We start from the raw sequence: 19,362 nt of genomic DNA on the forward strand, positions 1-19,362 counted from the left end.
TCTCTAGATTTCCTCAGAGTCTATTGTTATGTCCCCCCTTTTGTTTCTGGTTTTATTAATTTGGATATTCTCTTTCTGTCTGTTTGGATAAGGGTTTATCTATTTTGTTGATTTTCTTGAAGAGCCAACTCTTTGTTTCATTAATTCTTGGTTTTGTTCTCTTTGTTTCTATTTTATTGATTTTAGCCCTCAGTTTGATTATTTCCTGCCATCTATACCTCTTAGGCATGTCTGCTTCTTGTTCTAGAGCTTTCAGTTGTGCTATTAAGTCACTAGTATGAAATCTCTCAAAATTCTTCAAGAAGGCACTTAGTGCTATGGACTTTCCTCTTAACACTGCTTTCATTGTATCCCATAAGTTTGGATATGTTATGCATTTATCTTCATTGAATTCTGGGAAGTCTTTAACTTTTTTCTTTATTTCTGCCTTGACCCAGTGTACCACTGTTGTGAAGACCAGCCTCCAGCATTGTAGCATTTTATGGGAGTCTGTGAATGAGGACTTTTTTGAGGGAGTAAGGAGAAAGACACATACACTCTTGATAATTTTCTTCTGACTTCTTTTTTATTGTTTTCCTTAGTTTTACTCTACACCTTTCCTGGTGTTTTCCTTCTTTCATTCTTGATGTTTTCCTAACTAACTTAATTTTTTCCCTTAGAGCTTGTATACTCCGGTAGTCTTTTTCAAGTAATATAAAAATTACAATGTGGTCACCTTCTATTTTTTCAATGATTATAATGAATATAGGTAAAAACCAGTGTGTTTTTTATATCCCTTGCGTGATTAAACATTTTACATTTCACAGGTGAAAAACAAGTTGTCCCAGTAACCCATGTACATTCATACCCAAGCAACTTGTTATAGCTTAAGTACAAGAAAGCAAGGTATTTTTCTTAGCCACTTCTTTTACTGGTAGGCTGCATTTTGCAGTTACATAGAAAAAAAAACTATCACTTTATTATTTATATTGAAAAGTAATCTTGAAAGAATCACAAATCTAAACTTTTATATATGAAAAAGAACCAGTCAGTTCTATTTCAAATCCTCAGGGTGCATATCCACATATCCACTCATCAACTGTTTTTTTTTTTTTTTTTTTTTTTTTTAACTATCAGGAAGCTCAGGGTAGTAATGGGCACAGGGAATTAATCATCACCTTTGGTCACCAACCCATCTTAGCAAGAAAGGCACATCAGCTAATAATAACTGGGCTGCTTTGTTTTGGTTCCCTGACCTTAATCAGTCCCTCACTCAGCTATGTGCCTTTCTAAAACCTCAGATTCTCTTCTTGGGTTTTTCACCTCAAAGCTATTTTACAAAGCATTTTAGTCTAAGCTTAAGTTATTTTCAAAGCTTTGTTTCAGCTATGATGCACTTCAAAACTTGTGAATACATCTCCTAACATTAAGGTTAAAAGAATTTAAGCTAGCTGGGCTACTGGGACTCAATTGTTTTTGTAAACATTAACCTAAGTCACAGTCTATATGGCTTCTCAATAGAAACTCGGGTTGTAGCTATGTGACAATTCCTTGTTTTATTTTTTATCCTCTGCAGCCTCTGCTTTATCAGAGGCAGGGGAAACAGTTTATCCTGCCTTTACCTATGTTAATTTCTCCACTAAACTAACCTCTATCACAATCTCTTATTATATTTATTAATGACCCCCAATCATCAAAATTCTATTTAAACTAACCCTATTGTTGTATACAATCATTGCTTCAGTTAAACAGTACAGCTTAGGAGGAAATCATCTTCATGATAATTCACAGGTAAAAATGCCCAGAAGAACATGATATTTCCAAGAGGTGATCACATTGCATTAAGAGCAGTGGGGATCTCCCCATTCCCATTCACACCACGCCAGATACCAGAAAAAAATGGCAGCGCTAAACATGCGAAGACACAGCGGTAGCTAGAAACATTCTGGGGCCGAGTCTCTTGGGGCCTTGTCTATCTGAGATTCATCCATCAGGGTTTTGTTTCCTGGTGGGCTGATAACCTGAAGTCAATTGCCATCTGCTGCTCCTCTGGAATGGCCACCAGCACCAGTGGTAACTCGGTAGAGAGTTGTTCAGTTTCCATGAGTTTGCAGGCTTTCTGTTGTTTCTGTTGTTGAAATCCAGCTTTAATCCATGGTGGTCTAATAAGACACAGGGGGTTACTTCATTTTTTTGTATCTATTGATACTTACTTTGTGGCCAAATATATAGTTTACTGAATTACCTGGTTTACTGGAATTTGTTTTCTTCTATGTATACAAATTCATTCCTTTAGTTTTTTATCATGGTGTTCTAAAGTTTCTGAATGTCTTACCAGTGCTCTTGACTGAATGCTACAATTTGTGTACCCCGTTTTCAAGCTCTAATATTTTTAACTTTTATTTCACCTGGTCTGTTGATGGCACTTCAGTTGAATATTTTTAGACTTATTGATGATTTTTGATCATATTATTGATAATAACTGCCAGATTCATATCAGTTTGAGTTTTCTTCACTATCTTTAGTATTTCTATCTCTTATATTTTCTTCAACTTCAGGAGTTTATTCATGTCTTTTTAAAGTTATTCCAGGTGTTTATTGATGTCCTCTTTGAATTCCTTGAACTCTTTGAAAATGTTTGTAATTGTTCTTTTGAATTTTGTGCCTTAAGTTTTTTTTAAAGTTGTTTTCATTGGGGACAATTATTACTGTATTTATAGTTTGGGAGAGAGACCCTTTGGCATTTCAACAATTATTATTGCTGTCTTTTTGCAGTGGGAACTTGTCATCTGGGTTAGGTTATTATTAGTTTTGATTAGTTTTTCGTTTACTAGGTTTAAGTCTCCCGGTGGAGCGGCAGTAGGCTAGTCCTGAGGGGTAGATCGGATGGTAGTTGGTCTCTTGTTGAGTGGTGTGAGCCATTGGAGAGCATCCTGAGGAGGAAGAGCAGTCTGGACCCTTGGGAGCATGGTGAGGGGTGGCACTGACGGGGATACCTCTCTTCTTGAGTCTGGACAGAAGTATGATCTGGGTGCCTTGAGAGGGTCCCAGATAGGAGGTGCAAAGCCTAGGGTGAAAATGAGTTGGGTCTCTTACAGAGGTTTAGCCACAGGTAGAATTCATGCCACTTGGAGAATCTGGAGAGTTCTAGTAAAGGCAGGTGGGATTTTGGGCACCCTGTGGAGGAGAGTGCCCTGTGTAGTATCCTTGTCTATGCTAATTCAGGGGAAAGCTGGCAGGGTTTTGGATGTTCTAGGTACAAAGAAGAAGCCTTACCTAGCAGTAACTTCAGAGCTGGGTCCTGAGAAAACCTGGAAGGTGTTGGGCAGCTTAGGAAGCATGAAGTGAGAATTCTGCCTGGCATTGCAGCCTGTATAGATTCTGTCAAAGGTAGGCAGGCCTCTGGATTACTTTAGAATGAGTAAGGAGAAGAGTGTACCCAGAGGCATACAGCCCCAGAAAGCCTGGTACATGGGTAACTTTAGAATGAATAAGGAAAAGAGCCTACCCAGAGGCATACAGCCCCAGAAAGCCTGGTAGTTGGGTAACTTTACAATGAGTAAGGAAAAGAGCCTACCCAGAGGCATACAGCCCCAGAAAGCCTGGTACATGGGTAACTTTAGAATGAATAAGGAAAAGAGCCTACCCAGAGGCATACAGCCCCAGAAAGCCTGGTAGTTGGGTAACTTTAGAATGAATAAGGAAAAGAGCCTACCCAGAGGCATACAGCCCCAGAAAGCCTGGTAGTTGGGTAACTTTACAATGAGTAAGGAGAAGAGTGTACCCAGAGGCATTCAGCCTAGAAAAGCCTAGTAGCTAGGTGACTTTAAACAGGGTAAGGAGAAGAACCTACACAGAGGCATATAGCCTAGGAAAGCTGGCAGTTGTGTGGCATAGGAAGGAAGCCGATTTGCTTTGAGTTACTTTATAAAAATTTAAAAATATAAAACTTTCATTTAAATTTTAAATTTTTATAAAACAGCTTTCATGAGGGCTGGAAAGACGGCTCAGCCATAAAATGCTAGGCTTAAAACAAAAGTAACTTTAAAGGAGACCCATAGACTGATTCTATGATTAACTGAATGTTTGAAATACTCAGTTGGTAATGGTATATATATGTACCTATGTTTGTTTGTATGTATATGTAAGAAGCCATTACCACAAGCACCACGTACATCCTTTGAAAAATATTCCACAGGATCTTTTACAATTCTTTCCTTTCCCCTTTCATTGTTGAAACCCTTCTGCCCCCATCTATCTGTAAACATGATAATTAAATTGCATTTACCATAATTTTATAATACGTAGTCATCATACACTACAGGTTCTTTCGGTCTGACTGAATTCAGGTTCTTTAATGTTTCAATTTATTTCTTTATTTGATGAATAATAACTTAACCCATAGATAAATGACAGTTTTATCAACACATTCAGCATTCAGCATACTTCCGCGTAGAGTTCCTGTGAGCATTGCTGTAAGCCAATTTCTTTGTCTCTGAGATTTGCATTTCCATAAAGCAGATCTTCTCTTCAAGGGGTAATAAACAGAAAGATAAGATCAGATTTAAAAATAAAAATAAAAATAAACACTTGGCTGAGATGGAGTGTTAGGCAGCAGTCTGCCCTATTGACAGCTGTCTTAGCTTTGTCCTGCATTATGTTTCCCGACAAAGTAAGACATGTCAGGACTCATAAACACATCAGCTGTTCAGTGGTTACACTGTATCTGATTTATGGATCCCTTGAATGAAGGACTCAGCCTCCCGTGAATGAAGATTGGAAATGACAGGACTAAGTGGCTCATGTTCTCTGGGTACTGACCCCAGAGAACTGGTTGTTTCCTAGCCAAGAAACTCGGGTATGCTATATGTACAATTTTACAACGCGTTTTTAGCCTCTGACCCTCTGTCATGAATCTAGGCCCAGTGTGCACATTATCTACAATCTCCTGCCAACCACCACCACTTTGTGCTGTTGCAATTGAGTCTGCTTTTGGATTTGGCCAACCTAGTGTTCTCTTGGGAGGCCTTGACACATGACTGACAAGTTAACTGGGGAAAATATTGATTGCAGAGGTTTGGGTCTAGAATATAGAATTAATTATGGCTTGTTTGCAAGTATCCCACGGACTGTAAGAGTAACCTGAATTTTATGCCAATTGCTTCCTCAGGCATTGTACATTTCTCTAAGCCATCTGACCAGAATCTTTCCATTGTAGACATGCTCCTGGTGTCCACAAATCCCTCTGACTTTCACATTTGCTCCTGTGGAGTGGTTGCTGTGGAGAGCTTGGATGATGCAGGAGAATTTCTGACCACAGAAGTAAGGCTTGGTAGTTGTAGAAGTTAAGACTTGTGAAGGCAATGAGCAATGAGAACTAACATCCTAATACCTCATCTTGAGGTCTGGAGTCCTGGCCTGGCTCCCCTTGATGATGGAGGCTGCTTCTCCCCAAAGTTTACCAATAGTAACGGCACATATTTTCAACAAAGGGGCATGATAGCTATAGAAAAGTAGACAGGCCAGGCGGTGGTGGTGCATACTTTTAATCCCAGTACTTGGGAGACAGAGGCAGGGGGATCTGTGAGTTCGAGGCCTGCCTGGGCTACAGAGTGAGTTCCAGGAAAGGCACAAAGCTACACAGAGAAACCTTGTCTCAAAAAAACCAAAAAAAAAAAAAAAAAAAAGAAAAGAAAAAGAAAAAGAAAAAAGAAAAGTAGAAAGAATTTTCAACGTAACAGCACACTCTTTTAGTTACTGTGTATCTCTTAAGTCTTTACTCTGTTTTCTGTCTATATGGAGTTGCTTTGGTATTGTTGTTTATTTATAATTATACTGCAAGATCATGTGGTCCACAGAGTTCAATTTTTCAATTTCATTTTATAAGCATTTGAAGTGGAATGTCAAAAACAATTTTGTCAGGCATTTGTCCTATTCCTTACTGAACTATCCTCCTGTTGTGAAATCCCAAGACCTTTGCCTCTCTTTATCCTGTGAATTTCTTAGAAGGTTAGTACTCTTTTTGTGTATTATATTCACTCTATTTTCCATTCCTATAAATGAATTTGTTGAAAAATAATATAGATTCCTCCTTCCTTGTCTTTAAAAGCATTCTAAACTAGTTACTATAATGATTACATTCTTTTGGGACCACATACAGTAGTCTTAGGATGCAGTGATGTGGTGACATTGTTACAGGGTTAGAAAATACCTAGAGACCACCTGGACTCTATCCAGTTGTAATTAGCTGAATTTTAATTAAGCTGCAGCTGTCCTCTGTCCCCATGGTTGTATTTGGGACTGAGGCCCAGCTTAAAGGGGAAGAGGGCTTTTAAAGACAAAGGTCACAGTTACTTCATTTTTCCCCCGACTACTTACAGGTATGTGAGGAACTGCCTCCCTCCCCCCATACACAGAGGTAATCAAGGTTACATAAGCCAGAGCAAGTGGTTAATCATTTTACAACAGTCACACAATTCTGAGGAGGGGGCAAGGAGTCAGGGTTGCCAAATTAACCATTTGAAAAAATCAGGTCAGAGACAGTTACTGAAATGGGTGCTTAGTACAAAATGGAGTTTTTCTTAGCAACAGATGTTCTTTTCTTAACACCCCCTTTCACCAATTGCTAAAATTAGCAGACTCTGGAAAAATACCAGTTGAACATTTAGGACATGCCACTCAGCAGATTCAGGGATAATTTCCATAATCATGCAAGACAAAATAATGAACTTCCTGTAGCCAGTTAGTGGACCTGTTTCTGGAAGGGAAGAGAGAGAAACAGGGTGCTGATGGAAATTTCTGAAGCCACTGGGCGCTAAAGAATGCTAGTCATCATAATTCCCTTCTAAAGGACTGAGCAGACTGCTGGTGGCCAATGTCAACAAGACTTATTTGTGTTTCTTTGAACCCAGCTGTCACTCTAGGCCCATAGTGCTCTGTCTCTGATTGCTGCAGCCCATAGCCTGATGTGACATGTGCCATTCAGTAGGGTGAGGTGCCTACTGGAGCCATTAGGTAAAAGAAGGCACAGCTAGCCACCTGTTTCTCTTCTTACAGAAAGCCATAGACATCTTGGGATTTCTTCCCCATGAGAAGTTTGGGTGCTATAAGATCATTGGAGCCATCATGCACATTGGGAACCTGAAATTTAGACAGAATCCCAGAGAAGAGCAACTGGAGGCTGATGGTACAGAAAGTAAGACTTCCTTTACAAAGTTGACACAGCTCGTAACTCTGTTCAAACCTCTGCTTCCAGGCCCGCCTTCTTTTCCCTGCATGCACTGGATGTCTTGTTTATGTTTTTTATTTTTCAGAGAATGTTGAAAATAATCAGCACCATTTTTCCTTAATTACTGTTATTTACTTGTTTTTTTTTTTTCATGCTGTGCTGCTGGGGCTTGAATTTAGGGCTTCATCCCTACTAGACAAGCCTTCCACACCCAGCCCTTTATTATTGTTGCTAGAAAGTGTTAGCTCAATCATCATTCTACAGTATCTTCTTCTCACAGAATAAGAAGCATTTCTCAGTTAATTACTGGTAATGTCAGTGGATTTTGGGGGGCTTTTGTGAAATATACTTTTAGCTAATGGACTATTCAGAGAATGAATGGAGCAAATGTCCATAAAATATATTAAATGGTATAAGTGGGGATGGTTTAAACAATGGTGCTTGAAATTCCAAAGGGAAACTGACTCCATCCTGTCAAAATTATGAGGCTTCAAGTTCTGTTATTTTTTTTCCATTAAAATAAAAAGTCAGAATTCCAGCATGAATAGGAAAGGGGCTCCTGAGGCCCTGGCCTTAGTGAGGGTCATGACAGTTGATGGTTTCTGAGGGAGGGAGACTCCCTTTTCTTTGGAGATGGAGCTCCTAGTCAGTAGTAAGTGGACTTGGGGTATTTTAATGATAATGAAAATAACAAAGAGGGAAATGGGTCTTTGAGTCTTAATGGACTTGGAGGAAGGTTAATAAGATCAAAATATAGACATGTATGAAAATTCCAAAGAGTAAATAAAAACACTGTGAAAACAATGTTCTTAATTGATTACAAAAGCATGTTAGACATTATTACAATCAGTCATCTCTCTGTACAAGTAGGAAATCACAATTATATAAAAAGATAGAATAGTTATTGCAATGATTGCATTTAATTAAAAAATTCCATGTAAAAGAGTAACTATATCCATCTAATTATTTCAATGGACAGAAGTTCTAGTTTTATATTTTAATTGTGATAATATTTACATAAAACTGCTTACTTTAGCTAGAAGTGTGCATCTCTCTGAAATTAAGTATATTCACATTGTTATTGTCTGACTCCAGAATTTTTTAGCTATTGAAAACTGAATCACGTTAAGCTTTTCTTCCTTTATTCTCAGCCCCTGAAAACCATAGTTGCATTTTCTAGCTCCATGAATTTGACTAGTCTAGGTACTTCATGTAAATGGAACCACCCAATATTTATATGTTTTTATATGGTTTATTTCACTAAGAACAATATTGTAATATGCATCAGAATTTCATTCCTTCTAAAGGTTTATTAATATTCAGTTGTATGTATTTATATTATCTTGTTTATCCATTCATTAGTTGATGTACATCTGGGTTGCTTCCACTATTTGCCTCTTCTGAATGAATGATAGTTTAAGGGTATCAGTTTGATTCCCTGCATTTAATTCTTTTGTGTATTTATCCATAAGCAGAATTACTGGATTAAATGGTAATTCTATGCTGTAATTTTGAGGAGCAGTCAAGTGGTTTTCACAGTGCCTGCAACATTTTATAGTGCCATATACAATACATGAAAGTTCCCATTCAAATTCATGCCAGCACTTGTCTTGCTGTTGTTTTTATAGTAACTATTCTCTGATAGACATATAGTAGTGTCTTACTACAGTTTTGATTTGCATTTGCCTCCTGATTAATGATGTTGAGCATCATTTTATATGTGTATTTGAAATTTGTATATCTTTTTCTTAGAAATGTCTGTTAAGGATCTCTTCTCATTCTGTGACTGGGTTGGGTGTCCTTTTATTTTTCAACTCAGTACTAGGAATATTTTTATTCTCAAGGATACATGGGAACAAGAGATCATCTTGGATCTGAGAGATCTATATCAAACAAATATGTATCAACTGGTAATTCAGTGAAAACACAACAGAATGAAAGAATAAGGTATATGAGAATACAGATGGGTTTGGTGTAGATATACTGATCAGGTGGTCCCCTCAGAAATGATAGCTTTTGAACACAGGTATAGGTGAAACAGAGTAAAAGGATATGAAGATTACAGATCTTCATATATCATAGCACATATGCTTTCATATCAACTTCTTTTGCTCTGTTGCTTTCCCTATGCTTTGAGACAAAGGGGTTGTGGCTATGGTTATTAGTTTCTGAGATTCAACTCTTACCATTTAACTCTGGTTAAATTTTAACTCCTGGCTCAAGTGTCTTCCTGTTTGAGCCCTCCAAGAAATTGAGACTGTGTGCTGTAAAGCCTAGTAAGGGAAAAAGCTGCTTTTGTCTCTTCTATTTTGTTTTATTTTAAGCATCTTTATTTGTTTGGATGTATTAATTGATAAAATTCTAAGTTTTATTATGATATTTTCATGTTTTTGAAGAGTTGTTTTTGTTATAGAAGCCAGGCATATTTGTTAATAAATAAAAAAAAATAGTGATATTGGAAATAAGTAATCCCATCCACACCTTCTAGTAATGCATTTTTAAATTCTTGACAAGAGTCTTCATCTTCCCTACCTGTACCTGTTTCAGGACTGCAAAAACACTTTTTACATAAAGATAAGCTTTGTGCATGTTTTCTCCAATGTTAAAGACTATCCCTAAATTTATTTTATCTACAAATAAAGTTAATTCAAGTTCTCAGTATGTCATCTTACCTTAAAAGTTAAAAACAAAATAATATCCATTATTCTAGGGTTACTTTTTAACCATTTCAGAGAACACTGAGTAGCCAAAGATGCATCTTGGATTTATTCCAAAGATTTACACTATACATCACATGTACACTCCACTTTTTGAACGGAGGAGGAAAAGCAAAGAGCAAAAAAGAAAAATACAGTACTAACACACATAAATATAAATTATTTCACTTGTATTAAAATTTTAAACAAAAATGAGAAGTACACTTCTATGTGTAAGTGCCCATCCAATCTTCATAAAATTCTATGAACATAATACTCTTTGTTTTGTTTTCGAGACAGGGTTTCCCTGTGTAGCTTTGCGCCTTTCCTGAAACTCACTTGGTAGCCCAGGCTGGCCACAAACTCACAGAGATCCGCCTGCCTCTGCCTCCTGAGTGCTGGAATTAAGGGCGAGTGCTGGCAGCACTGCCTGGCTATAGTACTCTTTTTAAAAACCCAATTTTACCATTTTCCATAGTAGGTTCATGAAGTTCTTAAAACTGCCAATCATCTTCCTCAAGCCCTTGTGAATGAAGCCCTGTCACAGACTGTGTCAATCTTCATTTCATTTCCAGTATCTAAGCATATTCTATCTTTTTTTTTATCAGTTGATGGGCATTTTTTCTAGCTTTTGATTACTATGATGATATCACTAGAAATACTATGTACATTTTTTTTGTATAAATGTCTTTGTTTCTCCAAGATTCATATGCAAGAGTGAAATTGCTAGGTCCTACAGTGACTCTGTGTTTAACCTTTAAGAAATTGTCAGACTGTTTTCTGTAATGGCCATGCCAAACGTGAATGTCCACATCTTCATCAACGCTTGTTATTACCTTTCAATGACACCCACTCTAAGGGACCACTAAGGGTTGTTTCAATGTGGTTTTATTTGTGTCTGTAAGAAGTAGATTATTTCATTTAGCATTCAATCATTTATTTTAAAGCTGCAATCTATATTTTTACATTGACTGAAACATACAGACCTTCTATCTTCTAGGTTGTGTACTTGGCTACAATGAAATGACTTCCACAGTATATTCTCCACCTTCTTTTACTCTTCCTTCTCTGCTTCTTGACATTCTTCCTTTCTTGTGTGATCAGATGCTGACAAAGCTGCTTTTCTCATGGGCGTTAACTCTTCTGAGTTGGTAAAGGGCCTGATCTATCCTAGAATCAAAGTTGGTAATGAGTATGTTACCAGAAGTCAAAATGTACAACAGGTAAGGTAACATTTGAGGGCATTGTCATTGTGTGATCATGTAATTATTTTATACATGTCATATTTATGTGCTTTCAACACCTGACAATGTTAATAATAATTTCTATGAAAGCAGTAAAGAGAGCTACTGAGGTGAGTATTTCTTATGTAAGACATTATAGTAGTAAGGGACTCTGTTGAATATTTTGACAATTCTCCGTTAGGTAACATTTCACTTGTGATCTACACCTTGGTTGTTCAACTAAGAAAACTGTAGAGGATTGAAGTGAATTATCTTGGAGAACTGACATTCCTTTATGTACTAGCTTCCTTAGTGTAATCAACATGTGTTCACATTAGTGGAGAATAGGTTTCAGTATGTGTGTTGAAGATAGGATTTGAAGGAACAAGAAATTGAAAACAAACATAAAATGCAGAAGGCTATGTTGATAGTTTGATATAAATAACAAATGTTTGGGATGGCTGACCTTCAGACTTTTTCTTATGCAGCATATATGTCCAGGGTTGCTGGGTACTAAGGTAATTTAAGTTTACCAATACATTTCAGAATAATTTATGTCTGCTATGTATATTAATCCATGTGATACAGGCCATAGGGCAGAAACACATATACACCAAAATCTCAGTGGTAACAAAATATTTGTTCTCTTACTCAAACCAAATTCAGTACTTACTATACAGCATTCTTGCGTTGTGTGCTTATGCTACCTGAGACACACAACCTGTAACACTATCGACAAGGAGAGAAAGACATTTGTGAAAGGACATTCTCCTCTCTCAACTTGGGACAGTGATGCTAGAACTTTGATTTACATCCAATGATGAGAATTTGTCATATTTTCTTGTCACTATGGGGAAAGGTGATGAATATGGCTTTTCTAGGAAGAGAAAATGGTACTGTGAAGTCATAACTTTGTCTCTGCCACCCATAAAACACACACACACACACACACACAAACACACACACACACACACACACACACACACACACACACCAGGTTTTAGTGATATATGGGAGGCATTCAGGTGGCAGGAGCTGGAGAATCAGGATTCAAGGTCATCTTTGAATGAATGAGTTTGAGGCTAGTCTGGGCTATATGAAATTCTGTCTATACTACCCTCTGCACAAAAAAAGAAAAAAAATAACAAAAACCCACTACATATAGTTGATGGACTGGATATGTGAAAGCTGTGACAGGCTTGACCATCATGGATTTACCTTCAGCCTCACTGAGAAAATTAGGACAATGGACAATGGCACAGTTTACAAGAGACAAGGCAAATTTACTTTGAACTACCAATGCCTTTTTTTTTTTTAAAGATCTATTTATTTATTATGTGTACAGTGTTCTGCCTGCATGTATGCCTGTGTGCCAGAAGAGAACATGAGATCTCATCATAGATGGCTGTGAGCCACTATGTGGTTGCTGGGAATTGAGCTCAGGACCTCTGGAAGAGCAGCCAGTGCTCTTAACTTCTGAGTCACCTCTTTAGTGACTTCTTTAAGTTAAGTCTTGTAGTGAAAATGATGGTTTTGTAAATGTCTGTTTAACTTGTGTATCTAAATATGTACCTCAGTGGTAGAACACTTGCCTAGCATAGATTTGTCAATTCCAACATACACACACACACACACACACACACACACACACACACTAGAAATGCTTATCTCTTTCTTGTCTTACAATATTTGGAAGTAATTGCACCAGGAATATTTATGATGTTTTATTTAAGGAAACATTTAAAGCAACCTTAGTGACCTTTAAGGTCATGGATTTCATCTGAGTCATTCCAGTACACCAGCATCTAGCATAGTGCTCTTCAGCCATCAGTATTAAAACTGTACACCTTGGGTGGAAGTTGAGTCGTATCTTAAGTATTTGCCAGTGTCATTGTTTGTTAGACACTCACTGTAACATGGATGTGTGATGTGCCATGACTATAGAATAGGGTCTTCCTTTTTATAAAGCCAATGAGCCTGTATGACAACTGCAATTAAAATCCACCTCTTAAATTAGTGTGTTACAGAGGATTAAGTTGAAACTACAGCCTTTAACAGAACAAGTTAAGATGTATTATTTTTCAACATTAAAAAACAAACTACCGGGTTGGGGACTTAGCTCAGTGGTAGAGTGTTTGCCTAGCAAGCACAAGGCCCTGGGTTTGATCCTCAGCTAAAAAAAAAAAAAAAAAAAAAAAAGAAAAGAAAAGAAAAGAAAAAAACAACCTCATCTACTTGGGAACAGTAAAAAATAATTTTCTTAGCCTCACCCTGACAGGGGAATATGTATCAGAATGGTTTTCTTTGAGACCATTCTTCATTCAGGAAGGTAAGGACCACACTGAGTTGATGGTCAAGACTAGACAGAGCTTCTAAGAACATTATTGGGATGGAAGTACTGTATGTATCCTGGGGAAGGTGAGTTAGCTGCTAAGGGTCATGTAGTTTATCAATCATCATCACCAGCAGCAATAGCAAAGCATGTTATAGGGATAATAGATTTTAGTATTAATTATTAAAAACTTTATTGGACACAGTGCATTAAAATAATTAAATAGGGGTTGGGGATTTAGCTCAGTGGTAGAGCGCTTGCCTAGCAAGTACAAGGCCCTGGGTTCGATCCTCAGCTCAAAAAAAAAAAAAAAACTTAAATATCCTGACACTTATTAAACAGCAAGGGAGACTTTATTCAGGACTGTTGTAATAGTGGTATTGCAACAAGAAAGAGACTTTTCACTCAACTCCACATACAGCCATGGCAAGTAGGAAATTATAGGCCAAGAAGAGGGAGGAAGAGTGAGTGACAGCACATTTCTATGAGAAGACATCAAGAAAAAGGGACCATTGGTGATCTGGATTAATAGGCTTCTTGCTAGAACAAGTTAAGAATTTACATATGAAATGGGGAATGAGATATATCATCATGTACCAAGGGCAGGAGAGTTTTCATATTGACATAAGAGGATTTTTCTAGCAACAGGCGTGGGTGAATGGGAATAGTATTACGATACAGAGTCAGTAATCTGGGGTTGTGCCTGAGTCCAGACATTTTCTAAAAGTTCCAGTTGCTACTGATACTGATAGTAGGTCCTTGGACCACAATGTTCAGAACAAGTCTCTCCAGCATAGCATCAAACCATATCCTGGGATATTAATAGGAACGCGAATTCTTTCATCTATACTTTTGATGAGGAGGCATTGTGCTAACTTTCTTCTACTTTACTTTCTCCCATTTCCCCAACTCTTTCTTGCTTGTTTTCTTCTTTTTTCTCATTATGTTCAGCATGATTTTAAAACCATAGAAGATTAATAAACATATACAGGTTTGACTAGAAGAAGGTGTTTGCAGGTAGACAATGCCAAGGGTTAAAACAAATTTTAAAACAACAAGGAGTAATTTAAATATTTACTTTTTATTGTTTATGCATGAGTCTGTATGTGGGTGTGATATGTGTGAGACGAGAAGAGGGCACTGGATCCCCGGAAATGGAGTTACAAGAAGTTGTGAACTATCTGGGCTGAGTGCTGGGAGAGCAGCAAGTAGTCTTAAAACACTGAGCTACCTCACCACCTATTTATGGAGAAAAAAATTAAATATGATTTCTAGGTAACCTATGCAGTTGGTGCACTGTCCAAATCAATATATGAAAGGATGTTTAAGTGGCTAGTGGCACGAATGAACCAGGTCCTGGATGCCAAGCTGTCAAGCCACTTCTTCATAGCTATTCTTGACATCACTGGTTTTGAAATACTTGATGTAAGTATATGTGGTAAGAGCAAAATCAAGGACTATTTCAAGGAGATTAGAATATTTGAGTTGTTAAATGTAACCATGAGGAAACATGATCAAAGCATGTTATGAATCATTTTGCCTAATATCAATGAATATGGCAGGGGGGATATCTCTCAGGGTCCCATTCCTAGACACTGAACTACAGGCAACTAATGACTGTTCAGAGAAGGAGAATTAGTCTCTTCCAGGGATGAGCCCCTTATAGTCCAATCCAGAGTGGTCAGCCCTGAAATCACACACATTCAAACAACATAAACAGACTCAGAAGATTGTATCTATATATTTGTGCACACACACACACAGAGAGACACACACACACACGCACACACAAACACACATGTTCACACACACACATACAAACACATATATGTAACAATTAAAGAAAAAGAAATTATCAACTTGAGAGTGCATGGAAATGGTTGGAGGGAGGGGGAAAGTTGATATAATTATATTTCAATTTTAAAAAGGAAACAAAACCAAACAAATGAATAGAATCATTATACTTAAACCTTAAGGACTACTTTGATTAGAAAAGAGCTACACTTATTACTACAATTAGTGTTAAGCATTTAATTTCTTAATCCATATTTAAATCAAAATAAATAGAGGTCTTTTGTGACTGTTGAGTCATAATTCCATTTGAGTATTATTTTATTACAATACTCATTAGCTTGTAGATATATCTGGAGGACATAGGAACTTAGCTGAGCACTGTTACTGCTTGGGTATATTTTCCATCGTGTGATGATAATTATGATTTCTCATTAATATGTACTCTTACAAGTGGATTTCTATCTTATTTTTAATTCTCTTCCTACCTATTCATAGTACAATAGTCTTGAGCAACTCTGCATTAATTTTACCAATGAAAAGTTGCAACAGTTTTTTAATCAGCACATGTTTATTCTGGAGCAAGAAGAATACAAGAAAGAAAGTCTTGACTGGATATCCATTGACTATGGTCTGGATTTGCAAGCCTGCATAGATCTCATTGAGAAGGTATGGTATATATATTTGTCCTCCTTGTCCATTTTTAAGAACTATCACAGTTTACTATGCTGATCCATCTCAGGAAGCGGATTCTGTCAGCAGATGGGGAATGGATCTGGAAGGCTCTGTCCATCTTCTCCTGATGGTCTTTGTGTGCAGGATCTGTGACATCTTAGCTTACCTCTCCTGTCACTTGCCCTATTCCATCATGTGTAACACAGTCTGTCTGCACATTTGCAGTGTGTACATAGTCTCCATTGTTAAAATGCAAGGGCACTTGTTGAAAATCAAATGGCCAAGCTCTGTCTTTCTCAAGGGCTGAAAATGTGAACTCTGAAGTACCTGTCTTATTAACAATGAGCCCACACGTACCAGGGGAAGCTTAAGAAAATTTGGCAAATTAGCATGCAGATAAATAAATGATCTAATACCTTAGGGCTGGTACCTAGCAGAATATTGTTTGTTCATTTAATTCAGCCAGTACCAGTTATTTTAAATAATTTGTGAAAGTGTTCCATGGCTTATTAACAAATCAGCTAGTTTATGGTTTCTGAATTTTGTGAGACCCCCTTCTATGCTCTATGTTCTGGGATGGACTAATGGGTTTGGCAGAAGGGCTTGTGTTCTATTTTCTGCTGCTTTGTCTATAAGAATAGGTCCTGTCTTGTGATAATAACTCTGAGCCTTTTCTTGGTTTTATCAGATATTAAAGTATATTTTGGAGACATGTCTGAACAGGCCAAAGCCTCTGCCTTTCTGAAAGTCCCTTAGCTGCCCTAACATTTGATTTCACCAACTCTGTCAGGAAGGATGTAGGGTAACTGACCCTTCACTGTTTTATGCAGATTATTTTTCTAAGGTTTTAGACCAAAATAAATCCTACTAATCTTTATTATTATTATTATTATTATTATTATTATTATTATTATTATTATATTTGTGTTTTAATTTTACACATCAGCCATGGGTTCTCCTGTCCTCACCCCTCCCGTACCTATCCCCACCTTGCCCCCAGCCCCTCCCCTCCATTCCCATCTCCTCCAGGGCCAAGATTCCCCTGGGGATTCATTTAAACCTGGTGGATTCAGTACAGGCAGGTCCAGTCCCCTCCTTCCAGGCTGAGCAAAGTGTCCCTGTGTAAGCCCAAGGTTCCAAACAGCCAGCTCATGCACTAAGGACAGGTCCTGGTCCCACAGCCTGGATGCCTCCCAAGCAGTTCAAGCTATTCAGTTGTCTCACTTATTCAGAGGGCCTGATCCAGCTTGGGGGGCTCCACAGCCTTTGGTTCATAATTCATGTGCTTCCATTCATTTGGCTATTTGTCCCTGTGCTTTTTCCAATCTTGGGCTCAATAATTCACACTCTTACAGTCCCTCCTCTTTCTCGACCATTGGACACCTGGAGCTCCACCTGGGGCCTGGCTGAGGATCTCTGCATCCACTTCCATCAGTTATTGGATGAGAGTTCCAGCATGACTGGTAGGGTGTTTGGCCATCTGATCACCAGACTAGGTCAGATCAGGCATTCTCTCAACCATTGCCAGCAGTATACAGAGGATATATCATTGTGGATTTCTGGGGACCTCTCCAGCACTCTGCCTATTTCTGTTCTCATGTGGTCTTCATTTATCATGGTCTGTTATTCCTTGTTCTCCCTTTCTGTTCTTGATCCAGCTGGAATATCCTGTTCCCCTAAGCTTTCTTTCCCTCAAACCTTGCCCTTCATTACTCCCACTGTCGTCCAGGTTGATCATGTAGATCTCATCCATTTCTCTGTCATTGGGTGTTCCCTATGTCTTTCCTAGGGTCCTGTTTTCTAGATAGCCTCCCTGGAGTTGTGTAGCAGTCTAGTCATCTTTGTTTTACATCTAGTATCCTCCTATGAGTGAGTACATACCATGTTTGTCCTTCTGAGTCTGCGTTACCTCACTCAGGATGATTTTTTCTAGATCCATCCATTTGCCTGCAAACCTCATGATGTCATTGTTTTTCTCTGCTGAGTAGTACTCCATTGTGTATATGTACCATATTTTCTTCATCCATTCTTCAGTTGAAGGGCATCTAGGTTGTTTCCAGGTTCTGGCTATTACAAACAATGCTGACATGAACATAGCTGAGCAAATGCCCTTGTGGTATGATTGAGCATTCCTTGGGTATATGCCCAAGAGTGCTACAGCTGGGTCTTAGGGGAGATGGATTCCCAATTTTCTGAGGAAGCGCCACATTGATTTCCAAAGTGGCTGTACAAGCTTGCATTCCCACCAGCAGTGGAGGAGAGTTCCCCTTGCTCCACATCCTCTCCAGCATAAGCTGTCTTCTGTGTTTTTGATCTTAGCCATTCTGACAGGTGTAAGGTGGTATCTCAGAGTCATTTTGATCTGCATTTCCTGGATAATTAGGGATGTTGAACAATTCCTTAAATGTCTTTCAGCCATTTGAACGTCCTCTGTTGAGAATTCTCTGTTTAGTTCTATAGCCCATTTCTTAATTGGACTGTTGGGCATTTTGTTGTCTAAATTCTTGAGTTCTTTATTATTCTGGATATCAGCCCTCTGTCAGATGTAGGGTTGGTGAAGACCTCCTCCTATTCTGTAGGCTATTGCTTTGTCTTGTTGCCTGTGTCCTTTGCTCTACAAAAGCTTCCCAGTTTTAACAGGTCCCATTGATTGATTGTTTCTCTCAGTGTCTGTGCTACTGGTGTTATATTTAGAAAGTGATCTCTGGTGTCCATCTCCTCTTGGGTTCGTTCTTGGTCTTATCAGTGTACTTGGTCCAGAAAGAGCTGAGAGATTTAGGGAGCCTCTCTCTGGTCCAGATGGAAGCTCTCGGCTAGATGGAAGCTCTGGTCCAGATGAGAGTGCTGGCCAGATAGGAGCTGGGGGGCTGGACTCTCAGTCTCAGGAAGTCCCTGGAGTCTACTTATCTTGTCCAAATGGGAGCTCCTCTTGTCCAGATGGGAGTTCCAGGACAGGATGGAAGCTCTGGTCCAGATGGGAGTTCCGGGGCAGATGGGAGCTGGGGGCTGGTCTCTGATTCTCAGGAAGTGGCTGGGGTCTAGGGCAAATGGGTGTGGGGGCAGGGTGTGGAGACTGCAGGGTCTGCCTGCAGTCTTGGAAAAGGTGAGCCTTGGCACAGGGTCTGCTGAATGGCCGGAAACTGGGGCCAAGTTGGGCAGGTCCTCCTGGGATGGCTGGTCAAATCCTATTATTCTTTAACATCACATTGATTTTAGTTTGGTCAGTGAACTTTCTGATGGGGAGTAGGGAGGGCAGGTTGAATAAATAAATGGATTCCTGATATCACTATAATCTTGTTAAAATAATAGCAATAAACTTACTGTGGTGTGGTAAATTGTGTGTGTGTGTGTGTGTGTGTGTGTGTGTGTGTGTGTGTGTCCCCATTTTCTGATTAAAAATAAAACAGAGCTTCAGGTCAGCAAAGGGTAAGGGTTAAC

At 38.5% G+C, this 19,362-nt stretch overlaps 1 protein-coding gene across 1 annotated transcript in view; it reads left to right on the forward strand.

Moving 5' to 3' along the window:
• Positions 1-19,362, forward strand: part of Myh15 (myosin heavy chain 15) — a 131,000-nt gene that overhangs the window by 21,449 nt on the left and 90,189 nt on the right. The window contains exons 10-14 of the mRNA XM_036203430.1: positions 5,198-5,301; positions 7,036-7,174; positions 11,008-11,126; positions 14,734-14,883; positions 15,748-15,918. Coding sequence (XP_036059323.1) covers positions 5,198-5,301; positions 7,036-7,174; positions 11,008-11,126; positions 14,734-14,883; positions 15,748-15,918 — 683 coding nt within the window. The remainder of the gene's footprint in view (positions 1-5,197; positions 5,302-7,035; positions 7,175-11,007; positions 11,127-14,733; positions 14,884-15,747; positions 15,919-19,362) is intronic.

The sequence above is a fragment of the Onychomys torridus genome, chromosome 12 (genome assembly GCF_903995425.1).
Source record: "Onychomys torridus chromosome 12, mOncTor1.1, whole genome shotgun sequence".
Classification (NCBI taxonomy): domain Eukaryota; kingdom Metazoa; phylum Chordata; class Mammalia; order Rodentia; family Cricetidae; genus Onychomys; species Onychomys torridus.